The sequence below is a fragment of the Prionailurus bengalensis genome, chromosome B4 (assembly GCF_016509475.1).
Source record: "Prionailurus bengalensis isolate Pbe53 chromosome B4, Fcat_Pben_1.1_paternal_pri, whole genome shotgun sequence".
In the NCBI taxonomy this organism is placed as follows: domain Eukaryota; kingdom Metazoa; phylum Chordata; class Mammalia; order Carnivora; family Felidae; genus Prionailurus; species Prionailurus bengalensis.
The window spans coordinates 46,910,286-46,934,194 of record NC_057358.1 but is presented as its reverse complement, the minus strand read 5'-3'; the positions used below and the strand labels follow the sequence as shown (position 1 = coordinate 46,934,194).

Here is a 23,909-nt window from a genome sequence, read left to right as displayed (position 1 = left end):
GGGACGAAGACCTGAAAATCGCTCTTCTATCCTCCCCCCTGGTAGCAAAGTTCTCATCTCCTCTGTGCTCCCAGAGAGTCTCCTTCCATTTTCTCCAGGTATGAGTCTTACTGCCCTCCTAGACTGTAAATTGAAGACAGGAAGCATGTCTGCTGAAGCTTTCATTTGCTAGCCTCCAGGTACAGCACCTAAGTGCCCAGTGGTTTATCAATACATGTTTTAATGGTCACCTTCCTGCCCCGTGAGTAGGCTTCACATGTCTCCCTTACAGAAACAGGACTAGGTAACATTCCAAAACACTCCTTTCCTTGGGCTCCACAAAGTCAGTGGACATCCTTCCCTACCTGCTGTGTTCAAGAGCTGCATGTTTCCCTGGACTGCAAATACCTCTTTCCATTGAGTCGATACTCTTCAGAATCTACTCCAAACTTCCCAGCAAAGTTTTCTCTTTTCATCCTGCCCCCCACCACCTTACCCCGCTCCACCCTGTTCCCCAAAATCTAGGCTTCTTTTAACCTCATGTGTTTTTTTGGGGGGGGGCTAGGGAATTTTATCTGTATTTTGGTCTATTCTATTTCTTAGTAAACATAGGAGAGAGCTTCTCTGTTTAAGTATGGAGCCCTGCACAATACTCTTTTTACTGTTCATATACCTTCATTCAAGGCCCTCTGGAAAGATCTCTCTGTGCCTGAAAGTCAGTGGGGTTTGGCACAGAGACTGTAATGGCTGAGTCCAATGCAGAATGGTGTAGCTGTCTATTGCTCATTTGACACCTCACGTTTATCACTTTGATGAATAAAAACGTCGCCACTTGCCTGCAGCCCCCATTCTTGAGCGGTAATGGAGAGCTCTGTAGCTTATCTTCCTGATATTCATAAATTTGGACCAGTTTCACCTAAGAGCACTTTCTTAACCACCTTAATTCAATTTGACTCTACCTAAGACATTGAACTTAACAAATGTTGATTAAGCTCCACTATAAAAGGGACTCTGACAACTTCCTGTCTTTTCATAGGATATCTAAGATCATCTTTGAAGTTAACCCCATGTCTTACTCTTTCACTATTTGAACTAAGTATCAACTGTAAACATAAAGATTTCCACTGCTCAAGCTTCTTTTAAATTATTCCTGAGAACGTTTGTGCCTTATCCTTAATAAGAATGTTTCCCCGTGATGCTTTATTTTGTGTCACATTGGCTGAGCCATGGTGCCCAGACATGTGGCCAAACATTATTCTGGGTGTTTCTGTGAGGGTGTTTTGGATGAGATTAACATTGAAATTAGTGGACTCTGAGTAAAGCAGATTGCCCTCTATAATGCGGGTGGACCTCATTCAATCAGTTGAATAGAACAAAAGACTGACCACCTCCACCCCCCAAACAAAGGAGAATTCTTTCAGCAAGCAGTCTTTGGATTTGAACTACAGCATTGGCTCTTCCCTGGATCTTCAGCCTCTGCCAACCCTATTCTCACTGCAGACTTTGAACTTGCCTGCCTCCATAATCATGTGAACCAATTTTTTTAAATAAATTTACACACACACACACACACACACACACACACACACATCCTATTGGTTGTTTTTTCTGAAGAATCCTGAATAATACACTCCCATTCATCATCCAGGTCTTTGAGGTGGAAGATTTCATCTTGGCAGAAAAGTTCTGAAAGCTTATTGGAGATTCTGATTAAAGATCTAGAGAAGGAAGGGGAAAAAAAGGATGCTCTGGAGGTCTGATCCACGGCGAGGCAAATGACATGAGGGAAAGAATGCTAGGGGGAGCTAAGGGAGAGAAATAGCCTCTTATAATGGTATCCCAGAAATAATCTAAGAAATTACATAGGTCTCTGAGAGAGTATTAATAATCAATGCGCTTTGATTAATTGACTTGAAGATATGTTGAAGTTGCATTTTCAGGTTCCATTGTGTATGCTTTCTGGGTATTCCTTGTGTTATTCCTCATCCAAAACCGCAGGGGACTGGCAGAGTGCCTACTCCACATTAAAACCATTTGTATGATATGGGTATTGACATGATGCTAGGGTACACAGTATCTACTCTGCTTTTCCACTGTTAATTCCAGTCTTTATTATTCACAGAGAGCAGTAAAGCTTCCCTTTTCTCATCTGGCTCCTACAGCTATGCCCCAGTTTATGCAATGAATGGGTTTCTGCAAAGGTATGTATGTGATGCTTATCTTTGTGAATTGCTTTATATTTTGAAGACACGTTAGACGAATTGTGTTTCAAAGAAACTTTATGAGTATCTCACTTCTTAATGTCATAAGTCATTCTGATTCAAGATCATAACATCTCTCTAATGTATTAGCTTACAAAATTCTGGTTTTTGCTTTCAGAGGTTTAACTAAAGCAAGATAAAACTACCTAATAAGGTTCACTTGCTGAGTTACTGTAGAAATGCCTAATGTATTACCAGAAGGTAACTTAATGTCTCCAATAAATGCCAAGTTGTCCAAACCACACTGACTGACAACTTAATTAGGTATAAATGTCATGATTATTCCTCATCTCTTGCATTTTTTAGGAAGAAAACATTCACACGGTGAAGGGAATCAGAATCTATTTTTATATCCCTAGAGTTATAAACATTTGTATCAAAATATTTACAATTATAGTATATGAAATATCAATCTATTGAAGAAGAAGCCAAATACAGTACTAGAACAACCCACCAAAGTAATGCAAATTACATGAGACGTAAATGTCACAGAAATAAAGTAAAAGACAAGGCAATACATGGTTCACTCCAGTCATAGTTCGACTTTCCAACCTAATGCAAGTATCTCTTTTGGGTATATCTGATATGTAAGTGTGTTTCTGCACACAAGACAGCCTTCTATAATCATGTGATGATTAAGTCACAATTAAAAAGGTCATCGTCCCGCAGTTTTGGCTTGCCGTCCCTCTACCCCCAGCCACGATAATCTGGTGGCCTGCCCTCAATACTCCCTTAACCAGAATGAACACAGAGAAATATACTTAGTCATAGTCCTTTTACATAAATACCACTAGTCATGGCATAACAGCTCCCCAAAGAGGAAAATCATGTGAGAAACGGGATAAGGAAAGAGCTGGGAGAAGGAAAGTAGGCAAGATGTCTCAGATTCTCCCTGGGCTAGATCTTCTCAGGCAATAGAGGAAATGTCTTCCTATAACAACCCCTTTAGACAGAATCTGAGATGGCTTGAAACAGCTCCTCCAGGCCAGAGCAATGCCTGCTTAACCAGGAATAACATACTGCAACTAAGTCCTATATAGAAATGCTCCTATGGCAACAGACAGCCAGTTACTATCTGATTGGGTACCACAAGAGTTTTTGCTTTTTTTTTTTTTCCTTAAAGAAATTATCTGCCCATCACCTATATTTTTAATTATCTCATGGGAATTTTCTAACTTTCCTGGGAATGCAGGCCCTGTGTTCTTACCACGACCGAAATCTAGTATGCTTAATACTTCACAATTATATAGCACCTTTAACCCAAGGATCTATTTGGTTTTGGTTCGTGTGTGTTTTACTAAGCTTCCAGAACGGCCCTGCATCACCTGTGAAGTGGGATAGGCAGGGCCTCTGAAAGGTGACTACTCCAGGCAGAGTCAAAGCGAGAGCCACCGCTGAGCCTAGGAGTCCTGATCCCCAATGTGTATAATTAGACAAAACATCCTCAAAAGTTATCATTGAGAGGGAGGGTAATAAATCGTGTCACAGGGAACCGTGTCCATCTCTCTCCCATCATGTACTTAAAAGAAATACTGACTGTATGGACACGGGGTCCTAAAAACATAACCCTACTGTAGCAGTGTCACAAAACTGCCCCTTGGTCCCATAACTTGCGTGGTACTTTCACCACTGAATTGGTCACTAGTGGCTTTACAGAATAGCCAGAAGAGCTGCTTTGGCTTTAAGCAAGAGGCCTAGCAAAGTCCATAGCGAGAGGTCTCCATGAGGGACAGCCGCGTGAGGTCTTGTCTGAGTTCTGACCATCCCCCAGGCCTTCCACTGTGAAAAGGTCTCTTTCTTGGTTTAAGCAATCCACCAATTTGGCCTTAGGATTGTATCTCTTTCTCCCATTTTTGTCACAAATACCACTGAGTTCCACAGAGTTAAATATCTGTTCTAAAAAGGGATAATGGCTCACTGGCCATAACCCTCCTGTGGGTCCTTCAGACTGGAATGTGATGTTTTGATTTGGGTCAGAAAGGCGGAATGGCTTCCAGGCTTAGCATATTCAACCCCAGAACAAGATCTGCTCTTGCTGGAACTTGTACCACTATTTTAACTTGATGCAATAGGTCTGAGGACCGCAGTACGAGACCCAGAATTCAGCCTCAGGAGTGGAGCTAGTGGTGCGGCAGCTGATGGGCCCCCAGTGTGTGTAACTGAGGACAGTTGGAGGCCAAGTGTGGTGGCTGGAGAGAGGCTCTCCTGGGGCCCGCATCAAGGGAGCAGCAGAGTACTAGCCAATTACTTTCTCCTAAGGGCAGGGGCTCCACCATAGAGAACCTCCTCAGGAATGGTTTGGGTTTCAGCCTCTCCCACCCTTACTTCCCCTCCCCGCCCCCCGCCCCTCTCTTGGTTTTTCCTGCATGGCATCTTCCACTTCCCTCCCAGATTCAACGGCTTCCTTCTCCCCACCCCCACCCCCTCCCCCCCGGATCCCCATGAATTTGTTCAGCCTTATTTCTTTCTCAGGACCAGATAGAGAATGCCAATGATGAAGCTAAAGCAGAAGCAGATCCAGGTCAGGATGAAGGAATAGCCATGGTGACTCTTCATGTAGAGGTTTCCGTAACCACTGGCATAATGATGAGTATAGATGGACACCCCGACCATAATGCACAGCCCTGCAAGGGGGAAAAAAAAAGTTTAGGTTTGTTTGTTTGTTTGTTTACATTAAAACAAAGAAAAAAGATTGTATAATTTTTTTTTTAACGTTTATTTATTTTTGAGACAGAGACAGAGCATGAACGGGGGGAGGGTCAGAGAGAGGGAGGCACAGAATCTGAAACAGGCTCCAGGCTCTGAGCTGTTACCACAGAGCCCGACGCGGGGCTCGAACTCACGGACCGTGAGATCATGACCTGAGCCGAAGTCGGCCGCTTAACCGACTGAGCCACCCAGGCGCCCCGATTGTATAATTTTTAAAAGATCCTATTTCCCTCATCGGGAGGATAAAATCTGGCCACTTAGCCCCAAAGTGTTGCTCTTATGATTTGCCCTGGACCAACCTCGATGGTTGTGTTGGTAAACTAGAGGTGTTTGGGCTCTCATATCTCTACTGCTCTGAGAAGCTAAAAGTGTGAAGCAAAACACAGAACTTCATGTCCGCCACTCAGCTTTCCCTTCTGGACCCCCGCGTATGTAGGCAGGCTGCCCAGGATACAAAAGAACACAGCCTCTCACCAAATTCTGTGTGTTTGGGAAGAAGAATGAAGAATAAGAACAGCACTAAGGCCATGCACTGAGGCAGTGGCTTCGGCTCTCTGAGGACCGCCAGCTTCCTGCCCTCAAGTGTCCACTGTACAAGGACTAGCGACAGGGCAGCCCCAGGAGCGCAAGGTTTAAACAATGAAGCAACTGACAGCACTCATTCCAAGCAGCGATCAGGGGTTCTCAAAAAGAGAACAAACAACCGGGGGACAAAGCTGTCCAAAGTGACTTCACTGAGCCATGTGCTTGTCTGTCCGAGTTGCCGGGAGCACCCTCGGTAAGACCCACATGAAAGCTTTCCCTGCACGAATGGGAGCCCACCACTGCCATACTCACAGCACACCAGCATAGTGGCCCCCGAGAGGAAGAAGCGGTTTCCCTTCTCCATGGTGAAGAGCTGGAACACGAAGACCACGAGAGAGATGACGGAGAAGATGATGGAGAGGATCATGAAAGCCTGCACGGCCTTGAGGGCATCTGTGGACACAGGAGGAGGAGAACAAGGGTATTAGACTGACTCGTCCCGGATGGGCTGGACTTTTCTCTGATCACGCCAACCCTCAGGACCAAGCACAGCCCTTGAATACATACCTTCATTGGCATACGACAGGGCTCCATCACAGTTGCCACCCGTACAGTTTTTCCAAAGACCTACCGATGTTTTTGTATCATCTGAAACCACCCAGACCTGAAACCAAAAGGAAACAAATGGTGGTTGAAAAACTCACCCTCTGCTTTAAAAGAAAAAGAAATAACAGATCAGATTTGGGCCGGGATCGAATCTTAAGCAATACACAGTACTGAGCCACAAATACGGCTCAGCACCCCCATCCCTTGGTGGAAATGAGATGTGACTCAAACCGAAGTCACAAAGGTCCCAAGAGGAAAGATGGAAGAGTGTGTGGCTAAAGACAAATCACACAGCTTCTCTGGGGCCGCGTGTCAAGAAGCCACTTTCATCTAAACGGAAGAATGTCGAGGCCCCTAAAAGTAGAAGAGTGACCAAAACGTATTCCCCAAGGCTCACTGTGGTGCCAGTGTCCCTTCCCACCTGGACCAAGAAAAACCATTCTTCTTCTGAAAAACAAGCATCCACTTGTCCACACACGGCACCTGTTAGAATGAGCATTGCTGGAAGGACACGTCCAAGAACGTGTGATCACCTGCTCTTGATTCAAGAAACAGCTAGGTGCCAAGCCCTGTATTAGGAGCTGATAATCCAGACATTCAGCACTCTTGGCCTCCACTTCTGCGGTTTGAAGTCGTTCATTGGGCTTGTCGTTATTCTGAGAGACTTAGGGGCTGGTGTATAGAATGGCCAACCTACAGTCTGGAGAAGGCCTCATGGGCGGCGATTCTGTCTTATCAGAGTTGTACTTAGCCCTGCTTATGATCACACCCGCCCCCCCCCCCCCAATGTTAGCAAACTCTTCTATCTGAACTTTAAAGCCCATTTGTTCTTTAACTGTAACATGGACCTAAAGAGATTCTGGAACCACCGTTGGCCCATCTAGTGATGGGTGGCCTTGATTTTTGTGTGCGAGGAGCTGTCTTGTCTCTTTCTGAGAAAAGCGCAATAAAAGCAAATGTGATGCTATCGACTACCACTAGAGGTCAGAGTAGCCCAAGCTTCGGAGAGAAAAGGCTACTGCTACCTCCATATTTTTATGTTGTTTTGTTTAAGTGAGTTAATTCCGTGGAGCCAGGTTAATCACGCAAAATGCCAATTTTCAGCTCAGAATTTGAATGTGTCAGTCTGGCAACCACAGCTTCTCATCCTCTCTCTCCCATCTATCCTTCTAATCAAGGTTCCCAGAAGGAAGAGGAGTTCTGCTCCTGCTGCATACACGGCTGTCCACATTCCGCCCTGAACAAAGGTTCTCCCTCAAGGAGGCAGGCACCTCGGCTGGCTAGCGCTCCTGCCTGGAATGCGTCCCTACTCCTTCCTCGATTCATCGCCTGCCAAGAGACCCCGCCCATCTGCCCATCCTCCAAGCTCCACCTCCGGAGAAGATTCTGCTAGAGACTGAAGAAGTCTCATTGTCTTCTCCAGCCCCTAGACACCTAGAGCCCTGGCTGTTGACACTGGCTTTTATCCCCCCCGCTGTTTAATCGTTGGAAGTGCGCGCGTGTGTTTATTGTTTTCCACAACTAAACTGTATATTCACAAGGGGCAGGGGTTGTGGCTCAAACTTCTTTTGTAGCGCTTTATATAAATATCCAAATAACTTCTGGGTGAATGAATGAAAAAAAGAACGTTACTCACATTGGCAATGGTGGAGACAAACAACATGATGACAGTGGCGATGTGGACCACAAAGATACCAGCTAGTAATACCAGCATCTTGGCTTCTTGATGCTTCAAGAGCGAAGAGAATTCTGAAAAGACAGAAGGTGAAGGAGAGAAAAAAGGTTACTGTCAGTTTCAGTAAGATGATTCAGCTTTCCCACATGCATGGACTATCTGCTAAAGTCAGGAGGAGCTGCAATAAAAACCATCACAATTTCATTATAAATTCCTAGAAACATCTTATTAACCTAGTTTCCTAAGCGCCTATTCGTCTGCTTACATACACCTCAATATAAACATAATTCCGCTTCTCAAGGATTTATATACTCCTCTCTCTAATACAGCCTGTTTCAAAAAAGAAAAGCCCACATTTTATCACCGCTGGTGTTTTATCTCGTTTGTGGTGTGAGCACCAAAAAGTAAAACTTGGATTTTTAAAAGGCCTTTTCACAGTTGTAATTTCCAGGTCTCTGTGCAACGATGTCGTATAAATTTCCATTTTCCACTGAGGAAGGGTCCGTGCCTCTATCAAACCGCTCACCCAGTGATATTAATAGAAGTGGATTCCTTCTACAGAACAGCAGCTATTACTATGCCCAGAGACTGAACAGGCCACTAATTTGATCCCGGGTGAGCTATAAAATGTGAGAGCCACAACTTCTGTTATTATAATGTTGTTTGGTATTCAATAATTATAACAACCTAATTACAGTTTAATGGTCTGATCACCTACTGATTGAACATTTCAGATTTGTGTTACTGCACCTGAGCCTTTGGGCTGTGTGTGGCTCATGGTAGGGACTCTGCTATTTGTCTGGGGCACAGCTGTATTTCTGTTGATGCATGATGTCGATTCTGGGGCTTCAGAAGCATGCAGCCTGAAACACCACTAAAGGTGCCATCTATTTGTGCGTGACTTTTACACAAAGTCCAATCCTTCAGGACCCAATGGAGAAGACAGGCAAATGCATAACTCACGTGCTAGGAGGACTGGGAAGTAATATGCATTAAGAATGGGTATGGATAACAAAAGCGTTCAGCCATAATCTCCGCAGAGGAGAAAAAGGGAGCCCACTGATCATAAAGAAAATACGCAGGATGCACATGGGAGTGGCTATTCTGATTTATGTCAGCTGCGGAGGGAGTGCTTTATCATGCCCACAATAGTTACGATGCAGTATAGGCTCAAGGGACTTCAAAAGGAAAGGGCTGGAGGTTATTCACAGCAGAGTGGATATGTGGATGTCCCCACCTAGGAGGGGATGGCTGTGCACATCCTGCAATTGTCCTGCTTCTCTCTCTCACTCCACCTAATTTAATTGAAGCTTTGAGCGTGCTTGAGCCACTTTCCTGCTGTCCCAGGTATTTCGTGGCCAGCACTGATGCTATCGTCCCAACACTTCAGGTGCCTTTTATCTCCTCTCACTTTCCTCATCAGTACTCAAAGTCTAGAATGTTCTAAAACAAGCAAACAAACAAACAAAACCCCACAAAGTCTAGAATGTTCTAATGTAACTGAGGGAGACTTGCTCTTTACAGGCCGGGAATGAGAGGCAGACGCTGGCTTCCCCTCCGTGCATCCCAACTGTCTCCAGCAACCCCTGCCTTCCTTCCCAATCCCAACCCTTCCCTTCAACCCAGACTACTTTGTAGGAATGTGTCCAATTTCACTGCGGATGACAAAAATCATGAAGTTTATCCTGCCGCTTCAGGGGAGAGCTTGGAGCTTTCATGCCTGCTATTAATAATCTTCCTACACATTCAAATTTATTTTTGCTTTTCGCAGGTTCGTGCATACCTCCGCAATTTTCTGCTTGACTTTAATGCACAGTGAAAAGAGGTTTCCGAATTAAACAGGTGGAATTAGAATCATATAAGATCACTTGACCTTCCCGTCTCAGTCTCCTCTTCTAGAAAGTGGGGGCTGCAATGTTAATTATACAGGGAGACAGGAGGGTTAAACTGGATCATGAAAGTAAAACTAGCCCAGTGCCTGCCACATGGCAGGTGCTAACAGGGCGGCTTTGGTCGTGGCTATTAGTATTCCTATTATTATTCTATGAAACTGAGAGTGGCTGTTGCCAATATAACCGGTCAGTCACTAGGCTGCCCTATGAGAAGCACAAGTAGTAGGATATCTTCTATGTACATCACAAGGTGGGGTGTACAGATCATTTTGGGCTCTTAGACATTGTCATTATGCCTAATACCTGCCCTGTGAGTGGGGAGACCACTAAGAACACACCCTCAGGAATCAGAAGGAGAAAGCTCACTCTTCTCAGCCCTGTCTGGACCATCCTCCTGACACCCCCAAAGTTCACACCATCCCTGGATCCTGATCTTGGCCTTCATGGGGAAAGGAAATGGCTGACTTCAGGGGATTACAAATTATTACATAACGAGTCATATGTTTAATCCTCCTTGGGCTCGATAAATGCTTTTTTTATTCCTTTGGCTTCTAATTGACAAACACCCTCCTCTTAAAAGTGGGGCCAAGAACAGAATACAGTACACCAAATGAGGCTTCTTAAACGAGGTGGAGGAAACATCGCGAGTTCCCTGCCTTGCATGCTGTTGGGAATTCAGTAGGAATTTCTGCCCCCTTGGGTTGCTATGTAACCCTCCGAAGTAAGTCTGATTCCTTTCATCCCTGCTCAGCTTACACTCTCCATTTTGATGACTTGAACATTATTGCATTCCATACACCCTCCTCCTACTGCACATCCACCTCAGCCCACCCAACTTACCCCTCAGCCTCTTGATCTCTCTCCTGATCTGGAGGGTAATGGCCTTATGAAGGAGAGGTCCTATAGTGCCCTGTCGTGTGGTATTCCCTTTCCCCAGGGCCTGGTACCTTCCCTTGTGTTTTGTGTGTGCTCTGCTGTTTTTTCCTGGCTGCTTTAACCTTCAGGCCAGTCACCTGCAGATGCTCTCTTTGCCTGCTGTAAGCATTGTTTGCTCCCTGGACTGAACGTGGTGTGATTTAACTAGGTGTGCTCTGGTCTGCTTGTGAAATGAGACCTGTAGCCACTGCCACCAGAACCAAGGCTGGATCTCACTCCTGATCTAAGCCAAAGCCCCACCTGATCATTATTTCCCTGCCTGTGCAAGCCGGAGGAGTGGGTGGGGGAATCAAGCAAAGAAGTGACTCTCTTTCATCTTAGATTCCTGTGATCGTGCCACATCTATCCGCTGAGGAAAGGAGCAAAACGTCTTGAATTAGCAAGAGTGCTTAGTGTATAGAACACATAATTTCCTCTGCTTTTGGATGCTGTATTCAACCAGAAGTAAGGGGTATTTAGCTGGAGATAGCGCATAATACATATAACTTCTCCATCTTTTCACTGCCCCCAATTCGTCAGGTTTTATCAGTGTCATCCATTGTCAGCTTAGGAGGGCTTCCATTGTTTTCAGTGGCCCTCTGTAACACATTTGGAAACAGAATAAGCTATCTTCTTAAATTTCTCATCTGGATTGTTCCTAGTAACTCAGTCCCTATACTAGAGTATCCCCAGCAGAGAAACCCTCACCCAGAGGTGAGGTGGCAGAGGAAATCTTGATATGTTCATAGACAACCATTCTACCTAATGGGTGAATGTCTGGAGATCTAATAGCAGAGCAGAATGGGAATAAATAACAGAAGTGCTCATGCTCTTAAACCTTCCGCCCACCCTCTCCCAGCAGTGCAGCTTGCAAGGAGACTCATTCCCTACCCTGGTATGTATCTCACTTCATACAAAAGCACTGAAAAGAAACCATTTCTGAATATCCATATCATTGGAAGTATTGACTGTAACAACTTTTTTCCTTGGCAGTTGGTTTCACTAAAACAATAATTGGCTTCTGCCTCAGACCTCTCTAAAATGCTTTGGATGGCACTCTCCAGTGGAAAGCATACTCTTAGTCACAGCTGGGCAGCTCAAACCAGGAAGTACAAAATAACAGCATTGCAATTCTAAATAACTAGGTGCAATGCCTAACCTTCCGAGCATTTGGTGCATTGGGCAGTCCCAAAGTTTGTCAGTTGGTTGTTGGGGACTCCCATAACATTATTTATGGTACTTAAACCTAAGCCAACAGAGCTAGTGCACGCACTGTGTTCTTAAAGGCTAGGACATCCACTGACTGTTCTATGTGAGTTGCAAGGAACATATTTCTCCACCCATCACTGTAAGCAGAGTAGGATTTCTTGAGACAGGGGTGCTCAGGGATATGATTGGGCTGAGCAGGAAACTGAGAAAAGCATGGGAGGCATGAATTGTGACTCTAGAGAGAAGTTGAGTATTAAAAGAAAAGGAAGTTTGAGACTTAGAGCCACACGGCAGCTCTCTCTCCTTTTCTCCCAAACACACAGACCAGCCAGTTCCCTTTCCACCACCGCCATCTTTTATTCCTGACCATGCTTCCCCTTTTCTTCTCAAATTGCCCAGCCCACATAGGAGCGGCAGTCTTTTTATGCTCCTAGTCCCAATGCAAATCTCACAACACTCACCATTCTAGGTTTGCATTAAGTTCTTTGCTAAAAGAAAATTATCACAGTTAGTGGAAATGACCTTGAGAATTACAAATTCTATAAGATAATTGGAGCTCTAAATGACTACCTAAGATGGGGTGGGGGGAGGGGGGATAACTGTCCTCTCCAGGTTGTCTCCATCCACTTAAATCTTTATTGGTTTCTTGCCTTCCTTTAATGCCCTCCAACTCCCAAAATATATGAAAGAATCAAAAGAACATAGCTATTGAGACTGCTTTGCCTTAATTTTTAGGATGCTCTGACCACGAGAAACAAATCAGGCTCCTATGGGCACCTTTCCTTTTCTGATGGGTACGTAATACTGCAGAGACTTTGAGAATAATTGACTTCTAAAGATACAGAAGAGGAGTTTAGATGTTGGTAATTTGGCTCCATGGTTGTTAAGCTAGGGTCAGATAAGTTCTCCCCACCACAGAGTATGTGTATTTATTGAACTGCCACCACCAGAGTCTGGGGGATGCAGTTCTTTAAGGGTGGTGGCCTAAGTCACAATAACTGGGAGCCACACAATAGAATAGGACAATGAAAAACCCACTCTTCCAGCAAAGGAAGTGGTGGAAATCCTGGGCTTCAATCACTGAAGAACTAGCCAGAGCCTGGGGGAGCAACATAATCAGAAATGGGGGTGGAGGGTGGGGAGGTCGGAGGCTATGTGAGCAGAGAGGGAGTCGCACAGAGGTCAAATGTCCCCGATTCATTTGAGAGTGAGTGAGACTCTCCCGGACAAAGACACAGGGAGGCATCCTTTACCAGATGGTGCCAAGAGAGCTTTCTGAGAACATGTGAATCAGCTGCCTAGCTCGAAGACAGCTTGGTCATTTTCCTGACAGCCTTGTATAACCCAAGCTTCTCTGGGGAGAAGGGAGAAATCACGGCCAGCTGCCAAATTCCCCATCTCTCCTTCCTTTCATCCCAATTTTATAGCTCAAAAAACCATAGTCAGGTCATGGGTTCTTCCTCCATTATTTATCCCTCATCCACCCCTTACTTTCTGTTCGCCTTGTCCTTGCCCAGTTCAGATCCTAACCTGGACCACGGCATCAGCCTCTCCGGTGGCCCTCCTTCTGAGCTCTTCCTTCTCTGCTGTACCCTCTATGCCACTTCGTTATCTGACCTTGTCACTCCTCTGCTCAAAATCCTCCAAGCACCTCACCACCCCCTCCACCAACCACTGGAAAAGAGGCTCCAAACGCCTTACTCCGGCCCTGGGAATCCTGAGGATTTGATTTCCAAAGAAAGAGCCCTGCTTTCAAGTGTGCTTCCTCCAGGAACTACCTATCAAAATTTTTTCAAAGAAGCTCAAATCTGCCTTCTCTAAGAAGCCTTCCCGGATACATAAGTCAGAAGTAGTCATTTTCCCCCACTGTGTAATAACCTTACATAGCTCTTTATTAAAACCACTAGGGGCGGGGCGCCTGGGTGGCACAGTCGGTTAAGCGTCCGACTTCAGCCAGGTCACGATCTCGCGGTCCGTGAGTTCGAGCCCCGCGTCAGGCTCTGGGCTGATGGCTCGGAGCCTGGAGCCTGTTTCGGATTCTGTGTCTCCCTCTCTCTCTGCCCCTCCCCTGTTCATGCTCTGTCTCTCTCTGTCTCAAAAATAAATAAACGTTAAAAAAAAAAATTAAAAAAAAAAAAAAAACCACTAGGGGCAATCTGCCTGGTAACAAAATTACTTATGGCAATGTTTGGCTCTCTCACCCCTAAGATTCTAAGTTTCCGAAAGGAGAGTCTTGTCTATGACAGGTACCAAGTAAACTTCCATTCAGTGAGCAAATAAATGCTGTTAGGAAGACTATATATATATATATATATATATATATATATTACATACACAAACTTTAGTCTTTTACAATTTTTAGAAATCATTTGTACATGATTATAACTATGTATTGAGCACATTATTATATGCAAGCTCCGTGTTATATATTCCTATGTAAATACTTATGTAAACATACGAATATTTTCCTGAGTAATTTTGACATTTGAACATACAAGAGTATATGTGCATTTGTTGCCTTTTATTTAAGAGGATATAAGTGAATGCAAAGAAAATATCTTAAATTTCTAACCACTAATTTGTCCACAGATTTAACTTTTCTATCTCTTTAAGTTATAGAATCTCTAGACTGAGAAGGGGGCCTTAAAATTTCTCCCTAATATATGAACCTCAGCTACAAATCCATACCATGGAACTATCTAAGTCGTGCTTAAACTCCTCCAGTCACAGGGAGCTCACTACTTGCCAAGACCCTCCCATTAGAAACGTCTTTCTGACAATGCATCAGAATCTGCTCTTGGCAACTCCTACCCCTTATCTGAGTTCTGCCTTTAATCTAAAGCTGCCTCTTCAGGAGCGTCTGGGTGGCTTAGTTGGTTCAGCATCCGATTTTGGCTCAGGTCATGATCTCACGGTTTGTGAGTTCGAACCCCGTGTCAGCACAGAGCCTGGAACCTGCTTCAGATTCTATGTCTCCCTCTCTCTCTGCTGCCACCCTGCCCTCTCTTTCTCTCTCTTAAAAATAAATAAACACTAAGAAAAATTTTGTTAACAAAATAAAAAATAAAGCTGCCTCCAGGCATTCTCTAGAATGGTCACCTTTGAAGCAGCACTTCCGTGCTATCAGAGAAGTAACCAAAGGACATCACCGTAGATGCCTAAATCTCAATCATGTCATAATACAGTCTTGATTTTATTCGACTTTAGACACGACTCTGTCTTTTCATTGGATCATGTTTTCCTGATTGTGAAATCTCCGTGCCTTTCTGGGTAACTGTAAACTTTGAAGAAAGCTTTCTCACACCATCTGACCAAAGACGTGGTACTTCCTGCGAGGCACGAGAAAAGATGAAAGATGAAGCTGCCCCTGATCACATGATTTCCCTGAGTCAGCCTCTATCTCTGCGCCACCTCCCTTAGCGTGACACCCAACGGTGGCTGCTTGCTGCTCCTCCGTAAGGACACTGTGTAGAGTGGCAACACCAAGCCTTTCTATCCGCCTCAGGATCATTCTGCTTTGGTTGGTTTGTTTTTGATGTGTTTGTGTCCCATCGAGGATCATTTGGGTTGGCAAAGTGGATGTCCATTTAACACAAAAGCAGAAAAGGAAACACTCTCTTTTGGGAGCAGTCGGAGAGGATGTGTCCGGAGGAGGAAAAGGCTGAGATTAAAAGCAGGTTGAGTGGATGAGACCTTAGATGAGCTTTTCTGGCCATTGTTATTGTTGTTTTATGTCAAGCGTACTTTCCATTCTAAATATTGTTTTTACGTAGGGGTGGGAGAGGGCGGTGTTAATTTCTCCGTGGGAAACATGTGGAGAGAAAGGATCCCAAAGGGCCATTTCCTCCTGCCTCTGGATGTCTGATGTTCGGTGTGGAAGGAAAGAATTTCAGGTTGTATCTCACTATAGCTACATCACCACGGGGCCTGATGTTTTTACATGCAGAGCAGCTTATGACCAGGAGAAACATCAGGAATCAAGCTGCAAAACTACATGCTCTAGGGGAAACAACTATTTTTTCATGGTCCTGGAGGAAAGGGGGCTCCATCTCCCAAACGTGGTCTATCGATTATAAAGGGGGGGTATTAGAGAAAGAGTAGTGTTTTAACTGACCTTGGTATAAACTAGCACAAACTCTTGCATAGTTAGGGATGAAGAACTAGGGGGTGGGGGTGGGGGAACAAGCATGGTATTGAAAAAAAAAGGAAGGAGAAAAGAAGAAAGAAAGAAGGAAGAAAGAAGGAAAGAAAGGAGAAAGTGAAAAAGAAAGAGAAAGAAAGAAAGAAACAAAGAAGGAGAAAGAAAGAAAAGGGAAGGAAGGAAGAAGGAAAGAAGGAAGAAAGGGAAAAAGAAAGAAAGAAGGAAGAGAAAGAAAGAAAGAAAGAAAGAAAGAAAGAAAGAAGAAAAAGAAAGAAAGAAAAAAGAAGGAAGAGAAAGAAAGAAAGAAAGAAAGAAAGAAAGAGAAAGAAAAAGAAAAGGGAAGGAAGGAAGAAAGAAGGAAAGAAGGAAGAAAGGGAAAAAGAAAGAGAAAGAAAGAAAGAAAAAGAAAAAGGAAGGAAGAAGGAAGAAAGGGAAAAAGAAAGAAAGAAAGAAAGAAAGAAAGAAAGAAAAAGGAAGGAAGGAAGGAAGGAAGAAGGAAAGAAGGAAGAAAGGGAGAAAGAAAGAAAGAAGGAAGAAAAAGAAAGAAGAAAAGAAGGAAGAAAAAGAAAGAAAGAAGAAGAAAAGGGAAGGAAGGAAGGAAGGAAGGAAGGAAGGAAGGAAGGAAAAAGGCAAGCACCTATTAGAAAACCAAAATCTCCAACAAATTCTGCCTCTAACTTCTGACTTTGGGAAAATCACATCACCTCTCTGGTTGGTGCCTCCTACAGAGAAAGAGTATGCGGTGATGAAGAACATGGGCTCCAGGTTCAAATCCTGACTCCATCACTTCTGTTTTTAACTTCAGTTTTGTGGAGGTATAATTAACATGAAATTGTAAGACATGTAGAGTATACATTGTGGTGATTTGTTGACTGCAGCATTTCTTAACCGTGATCTGTAGACCTCAGAGGGCTAGCGTGCGGATTGAGGGGCTCGTGCCTGACAGAGCAAAGGCTAGATGGTTGTTGGGGATTCTTTTTGTTCCTTTACGTGAGATGAGAGGCTCAGGCCGGCCAAATGGACTTTCAACTTCTCTGCAGAATCCAAGGGCTGACGACTATGCTAAAAACAAGTAGCATGAATCTTGCTTTTGCAGATGCTCCCAAGGAGAATAGCCTCTCTCTCTCTCATTTCCTCTTGTCCTCCTTTGTGTCCAAGCAGGGGGTGGATCTGGCAACATCTGCAAAGGCTCAGGCCAGACCTGGGCTGTGATGCGGGGACCAGCCCACGCCCCCAGACCGCAGCTGGCCAGGCCGCTGGGGCGACGGCCCCCAGGGTGAGGACAGAAGCTGCGGTTGTCTTCTGCTTCTGACAAAAGAGGAGTGTCCTGGCCACCAGAATGTCTTTGAGGGAGAGGTTGCCAAGACAATAACTAGGGTCTGGGAAGAAAATCAAGGTGTGGCCCAGCCCAAGGGCACTTGGGCGGGTCGACAGTAGGTGGCGGCAACATGCTTCAACCAGCAAAGCGGCCTGGAGAACCCGCAGGGCCGGGAGGGAGGCCGCCAGAGGCAAGTGTGCTGGGGGGGGGGGGGCGGGGCACAGGCCTCCTTACTCTTTGTGAGAGCGCTTGTTTAGAGGTGTAGAGGTTCTTTAGTCCAGTCCCTGAACCAAGGAGAAAATGCACCTTCCCCGGAGCTAAACCAGAAAGGGGAACTGAAACCCACCGTCTCGCACCCTCCAGGCGAGGCCTCCTCCATTCCAGCATGATCTTCTCTCTCCCATATTTGTCTCAGGGTTCGGCAGACGTTCTAGACCTCCTGCCATAGCTACCCTTCACTCTGTTCCTTCCGCCACCTCCTGGTTCATCAGAGGGTCAGCAGTGCCCCCTCAAAACAGTGCCGGGGGCAGCTGCTTCTTCCTGTCATGTTGCTAAGGAGGCCCACAGCAGAGCCACCAAAAGTCCCAGACCAGATCCCCACACTGCAAGCCCTAAGACACGCTTCCAACGTTCCATCCTGGCCCCCACCCACAGCACAAGCGTCCCTTCTCCACCAAAGCCACATCCGGCAAAGGGAAGCCGGGACGCACCCGCCAGCCTAACTCACCGTTCCAGGATACCAAACCTCTCTCCAGTTCCCCATCTCCAGCACCCCCGCCCCCAAGGAGGGGCCTTTGATTATTTGAGAGAAGTCAAAGTATCAAGGACTTCATTTTGCTGTTAGCTCTGATCGGAGCCTTCTGAAAAGAGGAAAAACATCAAGGGAGATCACTGCCCTGTTGGCGTAAATTTTCAGTGGAAATTCAAATGACACCAAGGATGTATTGACCAACATTTGTAGCTTGGGCAACAAAGGTTCTTCACAGGGGACAAAGAACAAAATATTTGACCCTGAGGAATGTTCAGAAACATTGAAGGGGGGGGGGGTGTTCCCCAGACAAGAAGGGAAGGAAATAGGGTGGGATCCTCCCTGCACTTCTCCCTGTCTTTCTCTTTCCGCAGCGCTCTTTCGACCTCTTCTAGAACTGTCTTCTAGACACTTCTTCTCCCTCAACACACAAGCCTAAGGAAACACCTGCCTTTGCACCCGCTCCCTCTTCCTCCTCTACGACTGTTCCATTCGACTATTTGAATTTGAAGATTCTAAGATTCACTCTTGTCCACACCTTTACCGCCACACCCTCACGCTGCAGGGTCCCCCTCCCAGACAAGAGGGTGGAGCTCCTTTCCCAGGACCAGCTCAGTTTCTTCCTAAACCTGGTTTGGTTACTGGTGAATCCTTTTTTGTTGTCAGTGTCTTAACAGGCTTCTATGGCCTGCCTCTTCTCATCTGAGCTGGCGCCCTTTGTGGGTAATCAGTCAAACCTCTTCCTTTTCTTCCAAGAGCTGGATGAATCATTACTATCTGATGACAAGGCGAAAGGAATCTCAGAGCAGATGAACCCAGGAGGCTGCCTGGACCCTCAACCTTGTGTAAAATGCCCTGCGATGCAACACGATGCCTCAGTTAACTTTTCTCCCAACTTTTTTGGATTGAACTATCAGCATGAGCCAAGGGATCCCTCAAAATGGGACGATAAGACCTTAGAACAATAAGATTTCAGAGCCACAGGGAGGCCGTGGAGACCATCAAGCTCTGTTCCCTCCACGAAGAAGACAAGTGACTTGCCCATGGTCACAGGACAGAGTGGGGACCAGACCACAACCCTCCCTCCCCTATTCAGCCATGTTGCATCTGCCCCGAGATTCTTACCACCACTTTCAACCTATGCCTATGTTCTCAATTTTAACTACCCCATTTGAGGGAAGAATTCGTGAAACAGACTCAGGAAATACGAAAGCTGCCACATCCACATCAAGTCAATGGCATCAAGAGTGGAGGAGTCCATTTTAGTTCCTGGGAAATGCCCATTTCCAGAACAGGGGAGAAAATGCTGACCCAAATATTTCTTCAAAGGAAGAGAGAGAAACAGAGATCGCCACAAGGATTTGTACTTTTATCTTTATGCTTCAGTGTCAGTGGATCTCTCAGTTAAATTGCAAGAAATTATTTCAGGGCACCAGGGACTGAAGTATCACAAAAAGTGGTCTCAAGACATATGTGTTTGGGGGTGGGGTATTGTGAATTCAAGCAATCAAGGCTCCCTTGATTACTGAACAGAAATCTGGGATCATCTAAGCAGAACTGGGAAGAGTCTTGGAAAAGAGAATGTCACGGTCAGAAACTTTCAGATCTACCCTAGCTAAAGGTTATGAGCTCTTCTCCAGGACTGACATCCATTGTGCTGGCCAAGCAATTAGTCTGGGGTTATAATGGATTGGCACCGTGTTCCTGGAGCTATCATGACAGGTGGTAACAATGTAAAGGTGTGAGCTACGTGAACTATAAACCAAGTTACGGGATAACCCCGGCAAGGCCAAGTTCGAAGCCTGTGCCTCTGGTATTAGATTGACTGATTTAACCATCACCTCCATAAGTAGCGACTGGGTGTGTCCCCTCTGGGTCTGTACGTCCGACAGTCCCAAATGTCTCTGAGCTTTTGTGTTCGGCAGCCTTGGATATACTCGTGGTAAGTGAAAGAAGAAAGCATATTCATGTGTTTAGAAAATGAAATCCCTCAGAATCCAATCCTGTGGGTATGGCTGACGACGTGCATAGTTGTAAAGTTTTAAAAATGCTTCCTGCTCTCTCGGAGTCTTAGGTAGTAATGATAATACCAATTCATCAAGTTTTATCCATTGAACATTAATTAAGGGTTAAGCTTTTAGAGAATAAGAGTAGAGCGACAACAAAAATGGAAGAGATATTTTCTGCATGCCCAGGAACAGAACTAGGAGCACAGTGTAGAAGTTATAGAGAAGCCAATTGTGCTGAATTTAAGAAATTCTAATAATTAGAGTTGTCTGGCAAAGTGGGCGGGTGGTAGTGGGGGAGCACGGAGACTCTCACTCGGAGGTAGTGAGCACCCCTATTCTGGAAATTTTAAGGAAATGTAAAGTGGCCATCTGTCCAAGGTGGTGTAAAAATAGGATTTCTGCATATGGTGGAGAATGAATGAATTGATCCTCAGACTGAGAATCTCCCTCAAACTGAGAATTTGATGAACAAAATTAAAGACAAAGTGTAACTAAATTTGCCGTGTGCCCTTTTCTATGGCCATTTGTCAGATATACTTCCTATCGGGCTCTGAGGAGTCTACAGGAAAACATTTTGCTTCATCTATAAGCCTTCTAGGTCGCTGACTGCTGTCTCTCCATTGATCCCTGTGCATCTGGCATGAACCAAGCCCCCACTGCACCCTCCACACCAAGCCAAGAGGGTCTGCATCCCAGGGTGGTCTTTATGGAGCCCACTCGCAAGGCCCCTTGGAGTCTGGATGGCCCCTGGGAACTGGATAGGCCTAAGCGGGTCGCAGAGGGAAGCAGGAAGAGTTGAGAAAGTCACAGTAAGTTTTTCTAGCGGCCAGTAGAAGGGTTGCCTTTCCTTTCCTCAGAGATGTGCCCTGTAGTCCTGGGAAGTAGCCAGCATCTGTTCTGGGATGTGATCTGCTCTGGGTTGGCCCTTGATGGCCTTGTGCCAACTCTCAGGACAGTTTAGTGCCCTCAAACAATGTAAAATCTGGGGGGTCCTCTGACCAGGATGCCAGACCGGATGTCCTGCAGCCCTCCAGACAGCACTCCACCCCCGCCCCATTCTTCAGAGTCTGTGGTGGAATTCAATCCGACTCTGAGGGTGGGAGGCTGCAGGGGGAAAAAATAACCCTCACATTTGAGTATTTTCAAAGACTTAGAGCTGAAATCCAGAAACACTCCTGCAGCTAGGGAGCTCCCTCACTACTTAGAGGCAGTGGGAAAGGCAAGAATTAGAACAGCATTTCAACAATTGCCCTAAAACGCCAGGAAATAACATACAGCGTATTTTCTCACTGCTAGAACTACAGTGTAATGTGAAATGCACACACACAAAAAATGCAATTCGTGATGGTCGACACTCCCAGATTTGTCAGTATTTTCTATGTGCTGACTGGATAAATATTGCTTATAGCTTTAAGTTGCACAGAACTACAAGGAGATTCATGCTGGATTCATAGAATACCATTACTATCAACTTAATGATGGCTTCCTTGAATCCACATCCATGTAATCTGGAAATAATAAACATTTTAAGCAAATGTGGGAGTTCCCTGCAGCTTGAAAAAGTTTCCCTTGCACTTAGTTAATCATCCCCTCGAGGGCAGTTTTACGAGGCGCCTTGTCTGTACAACGTACACAGGCTGATTGCATTGAAATGGTCTCTTCCAACGAATTGCATTTCTAAAGGAAAAGCCTAATTTCGTCTGACAAGCTGAATCCTGTCATTTTCCTCATCTTGTTTATGTGGAGGAAAAATAAAACCAGTATCTATGTTGAAATGGGCCACACCTAGGCCAAAATGCTAACTTAAAAATAAAACAAATCAGGGGCGCCTGGGTGGGCTCAGTCAGTTAAGCGTCTGACTTTGGCTCAGGTCATGATCTCACGGTTCATGGGTTCGAGCCCTGCATTGGGCTCTGTGCTGACAGCTCGGAGCCTGGATCCTGCTTCAGGTTCTGTGTCTCCCTCTCTCTGCCCCTCCGCCCCCCCTCAAAAATAAACATTAAAAAAAAAAAAAAAAAGCAAATAGAAATCACCCTTCTTCCTTTCTCCAGACTCTCTTTACCATTAATACTAGTGTTTGCGTTTGCACAACCACATTCTGGAAGAGCGAGAAGATAAAATGTTCCAAAACAATCACTGCCTTCCATGCTGAAAACTTCCACATTCAGCTAAAAAAAAAAAAAAAAAAAAAAAAATTCTTTTCTTATTTCTGATAATAATGATTATTTCTCTCCACTCAGAACTAAAGTTCAGCTGTTTCTGGGGTGGAAGCACAAAGCCATTCACCATTTTTCTACACCAGATGAAGTTCCCCTGCCCCACCCTCTCCTGCAAACCGAGTTTCCCTCCCTCCTCTCCCCATCCTCTACATCTGGCCAGGAGACATGGAGCTCTGGAATCCACATCAGGCTGATTCCACCCAACGCAACTCTCCCGCATTTTCTCTGACACACCAGTTGATTCCCAACCCGCCCGCTCCCCACGCCCCCCCACCTCTCTGTTTTCTTTAAACAAACCAACCCCCTCCTCCCATCCTGTGGGGAGAAAAAACACATTTAAACAGAAGTGAATGAACAAGCTAAAAGAGCAGGAGCAAATGCAACAAATAAAATAAGCAGAAAAGCACGTATCTACCTATCATCCAAAAGAGACCAGCAAACAACCAAGAGAAACAACCCAAATCCTGAAGCAATTGAATCGAAACGGACAAACTGGAAAGCATCTGGCAAGCCAGTGCGCCCTTTCAAAGGCACGTAGTGTTTCCCCATGAAGAATGCCCTATCCTGGCGTGTTCCAAAATCCCTGCTCCCTCCACATTTCAGAGCAAGGACCCAGTTACTGCAAAACATAATCACAGCCCAGTCCCGCGGACTTACCCCCCACCCTCCACCCTGGGTCCCCCAAGCTCCCAGTCAAAAGGCATTTTTCTGAACCTTATGGAAAAAGTTGTCTCACTATCCACTTTCAGCCAGATGTTTCAAAGAGTTCAATTCAGAGACTCATAGACAAATAGCTACAGGGAAAAAGAAAACGCGGAGCTTAGGTGACGAGGTCAGAAGAAGGAGAGCAGAGAAGGAAAGAAAGTTTGCCAAGCTTCCCCGCAGCGCTGGAAGCTGTCCTACCTGAGGGTCCTAAGCGACGGAGGCGCCCTGAGGAGCTGGTGGCTGCCTGGTCCGCTCTTCTGAAGGTATGTGACCACAGTGTGGGGAGGGACCTGCCTCCCGAGGTTATAAGTTTCCAGCGCTAGTGTGCTGGGGTGTGTGATGGGCGGTTTCTTTTCACTGCGTTTTAAAGGAGTTTCTATGAATCAGTCTGCCTTTAAAAAAAAAAAAAAAAAGATTTGTTGGTAAGCTACGCCCTGCTAGGTTGGCAGTTGGTCAAGAGAGGCTGGGAGTGAGCCATCAATTCAAAGAAGCCTGTTTAGGCTCCCTCTGACTCACACACACACAGACCACAGTGGAAAAAGGAGTGACATTGCTTCAAATGAGTACTAGGAGTCACACAAATAGATCTATTTACTGAAGCCCGTTCCTCCTCACCAAAAAGGAGACACGGTTACCATGGGCATAGGCAAACACAACTTATCTGTCCAAATGTACATCTGGGGAGGAGGGGGCGAGGGAACAGGACAGAGCCCTGCCCGTTGAAATCCTCGCTAATCATCAAAGGAGATTCCCATTCCTCCTCCCCTGCCTCATGCATCCGGGTTGCCAGCCATCAGAAATGATCAGATTCAGTTCCTGCTTGCTTCCCTGCCTTAGGTGCACCGTCCTAGGGACAGCTGTCCTGGGAACCAGAACAGGACACAACGCGAGCCCTCGTAATGCCTCTGAATGATGGAGCGCTGCTTCAACAGCAGACTGGTCTCTAATTACGCTGTGTGAATGAATGCCCATGTGGACTCTTCACATTCAGGAGCAAG

The 23,909-nt window shown here is 45.5% G+C and overlaps 1 protein-coding gene across 1 annotated transcript; it reads right to left on the bottom strand.

Annotated features, from left to right (window-relative positions):
• Positions 1–2,565: 2,565 nt before the first annotated feature.
• Positions 2,566–23,377, bottom strand: EMP1 (epithelial membrane protein 1). Its single transcript, XM_043562781.1, has 5 exons — positions 23,110–23,377; positions 7,717–7,829; positions 6,042–6,138; positions 5,787–5,927; positions 2,566–4,864 (listed from the first exon to the last, which is right to left on the bottom strand). Exons 2-5 carry the CDS (start codon positions 7,792–7,794, stop codon positions 4,698–4,700), a joined length of 483 nt encoding a protein of 160 aa, XP_043418716.1. The 5' UTR covers positions 7,795–7,829; positions 23,110–23,377; the 3' UTR covers positions 2,566–4,697.
• Positions 23,378–23,909: the final 532 nt, after the last annotated feature.

Excerpts from the sequence above, each read along its gene's own strand:
- EMP1 (XM_043562781.1), bottom strand. The coding sequence starts at position 7,794 with ATGCTGGTATTACTAGCTGGTATCTTTGTGGTCCACATCGCCACTGTC. Across the intron at positions 6,139-7,716 it reads TTGTCTCCACCATTGCCAAT|GTCTGGGTGGTTTCAGATGA; the intron begins GTGAGTAACGTT and ends TTTTGGTTTCAG. Across the intron at positions 4,865-5,786 it reads GGCCACTATGCTGGTGTGCT|GGCTGTGCATTATGGTCGGG; the intron begins GTGAGTATGGCA and ends TCCCCCTTGCAG.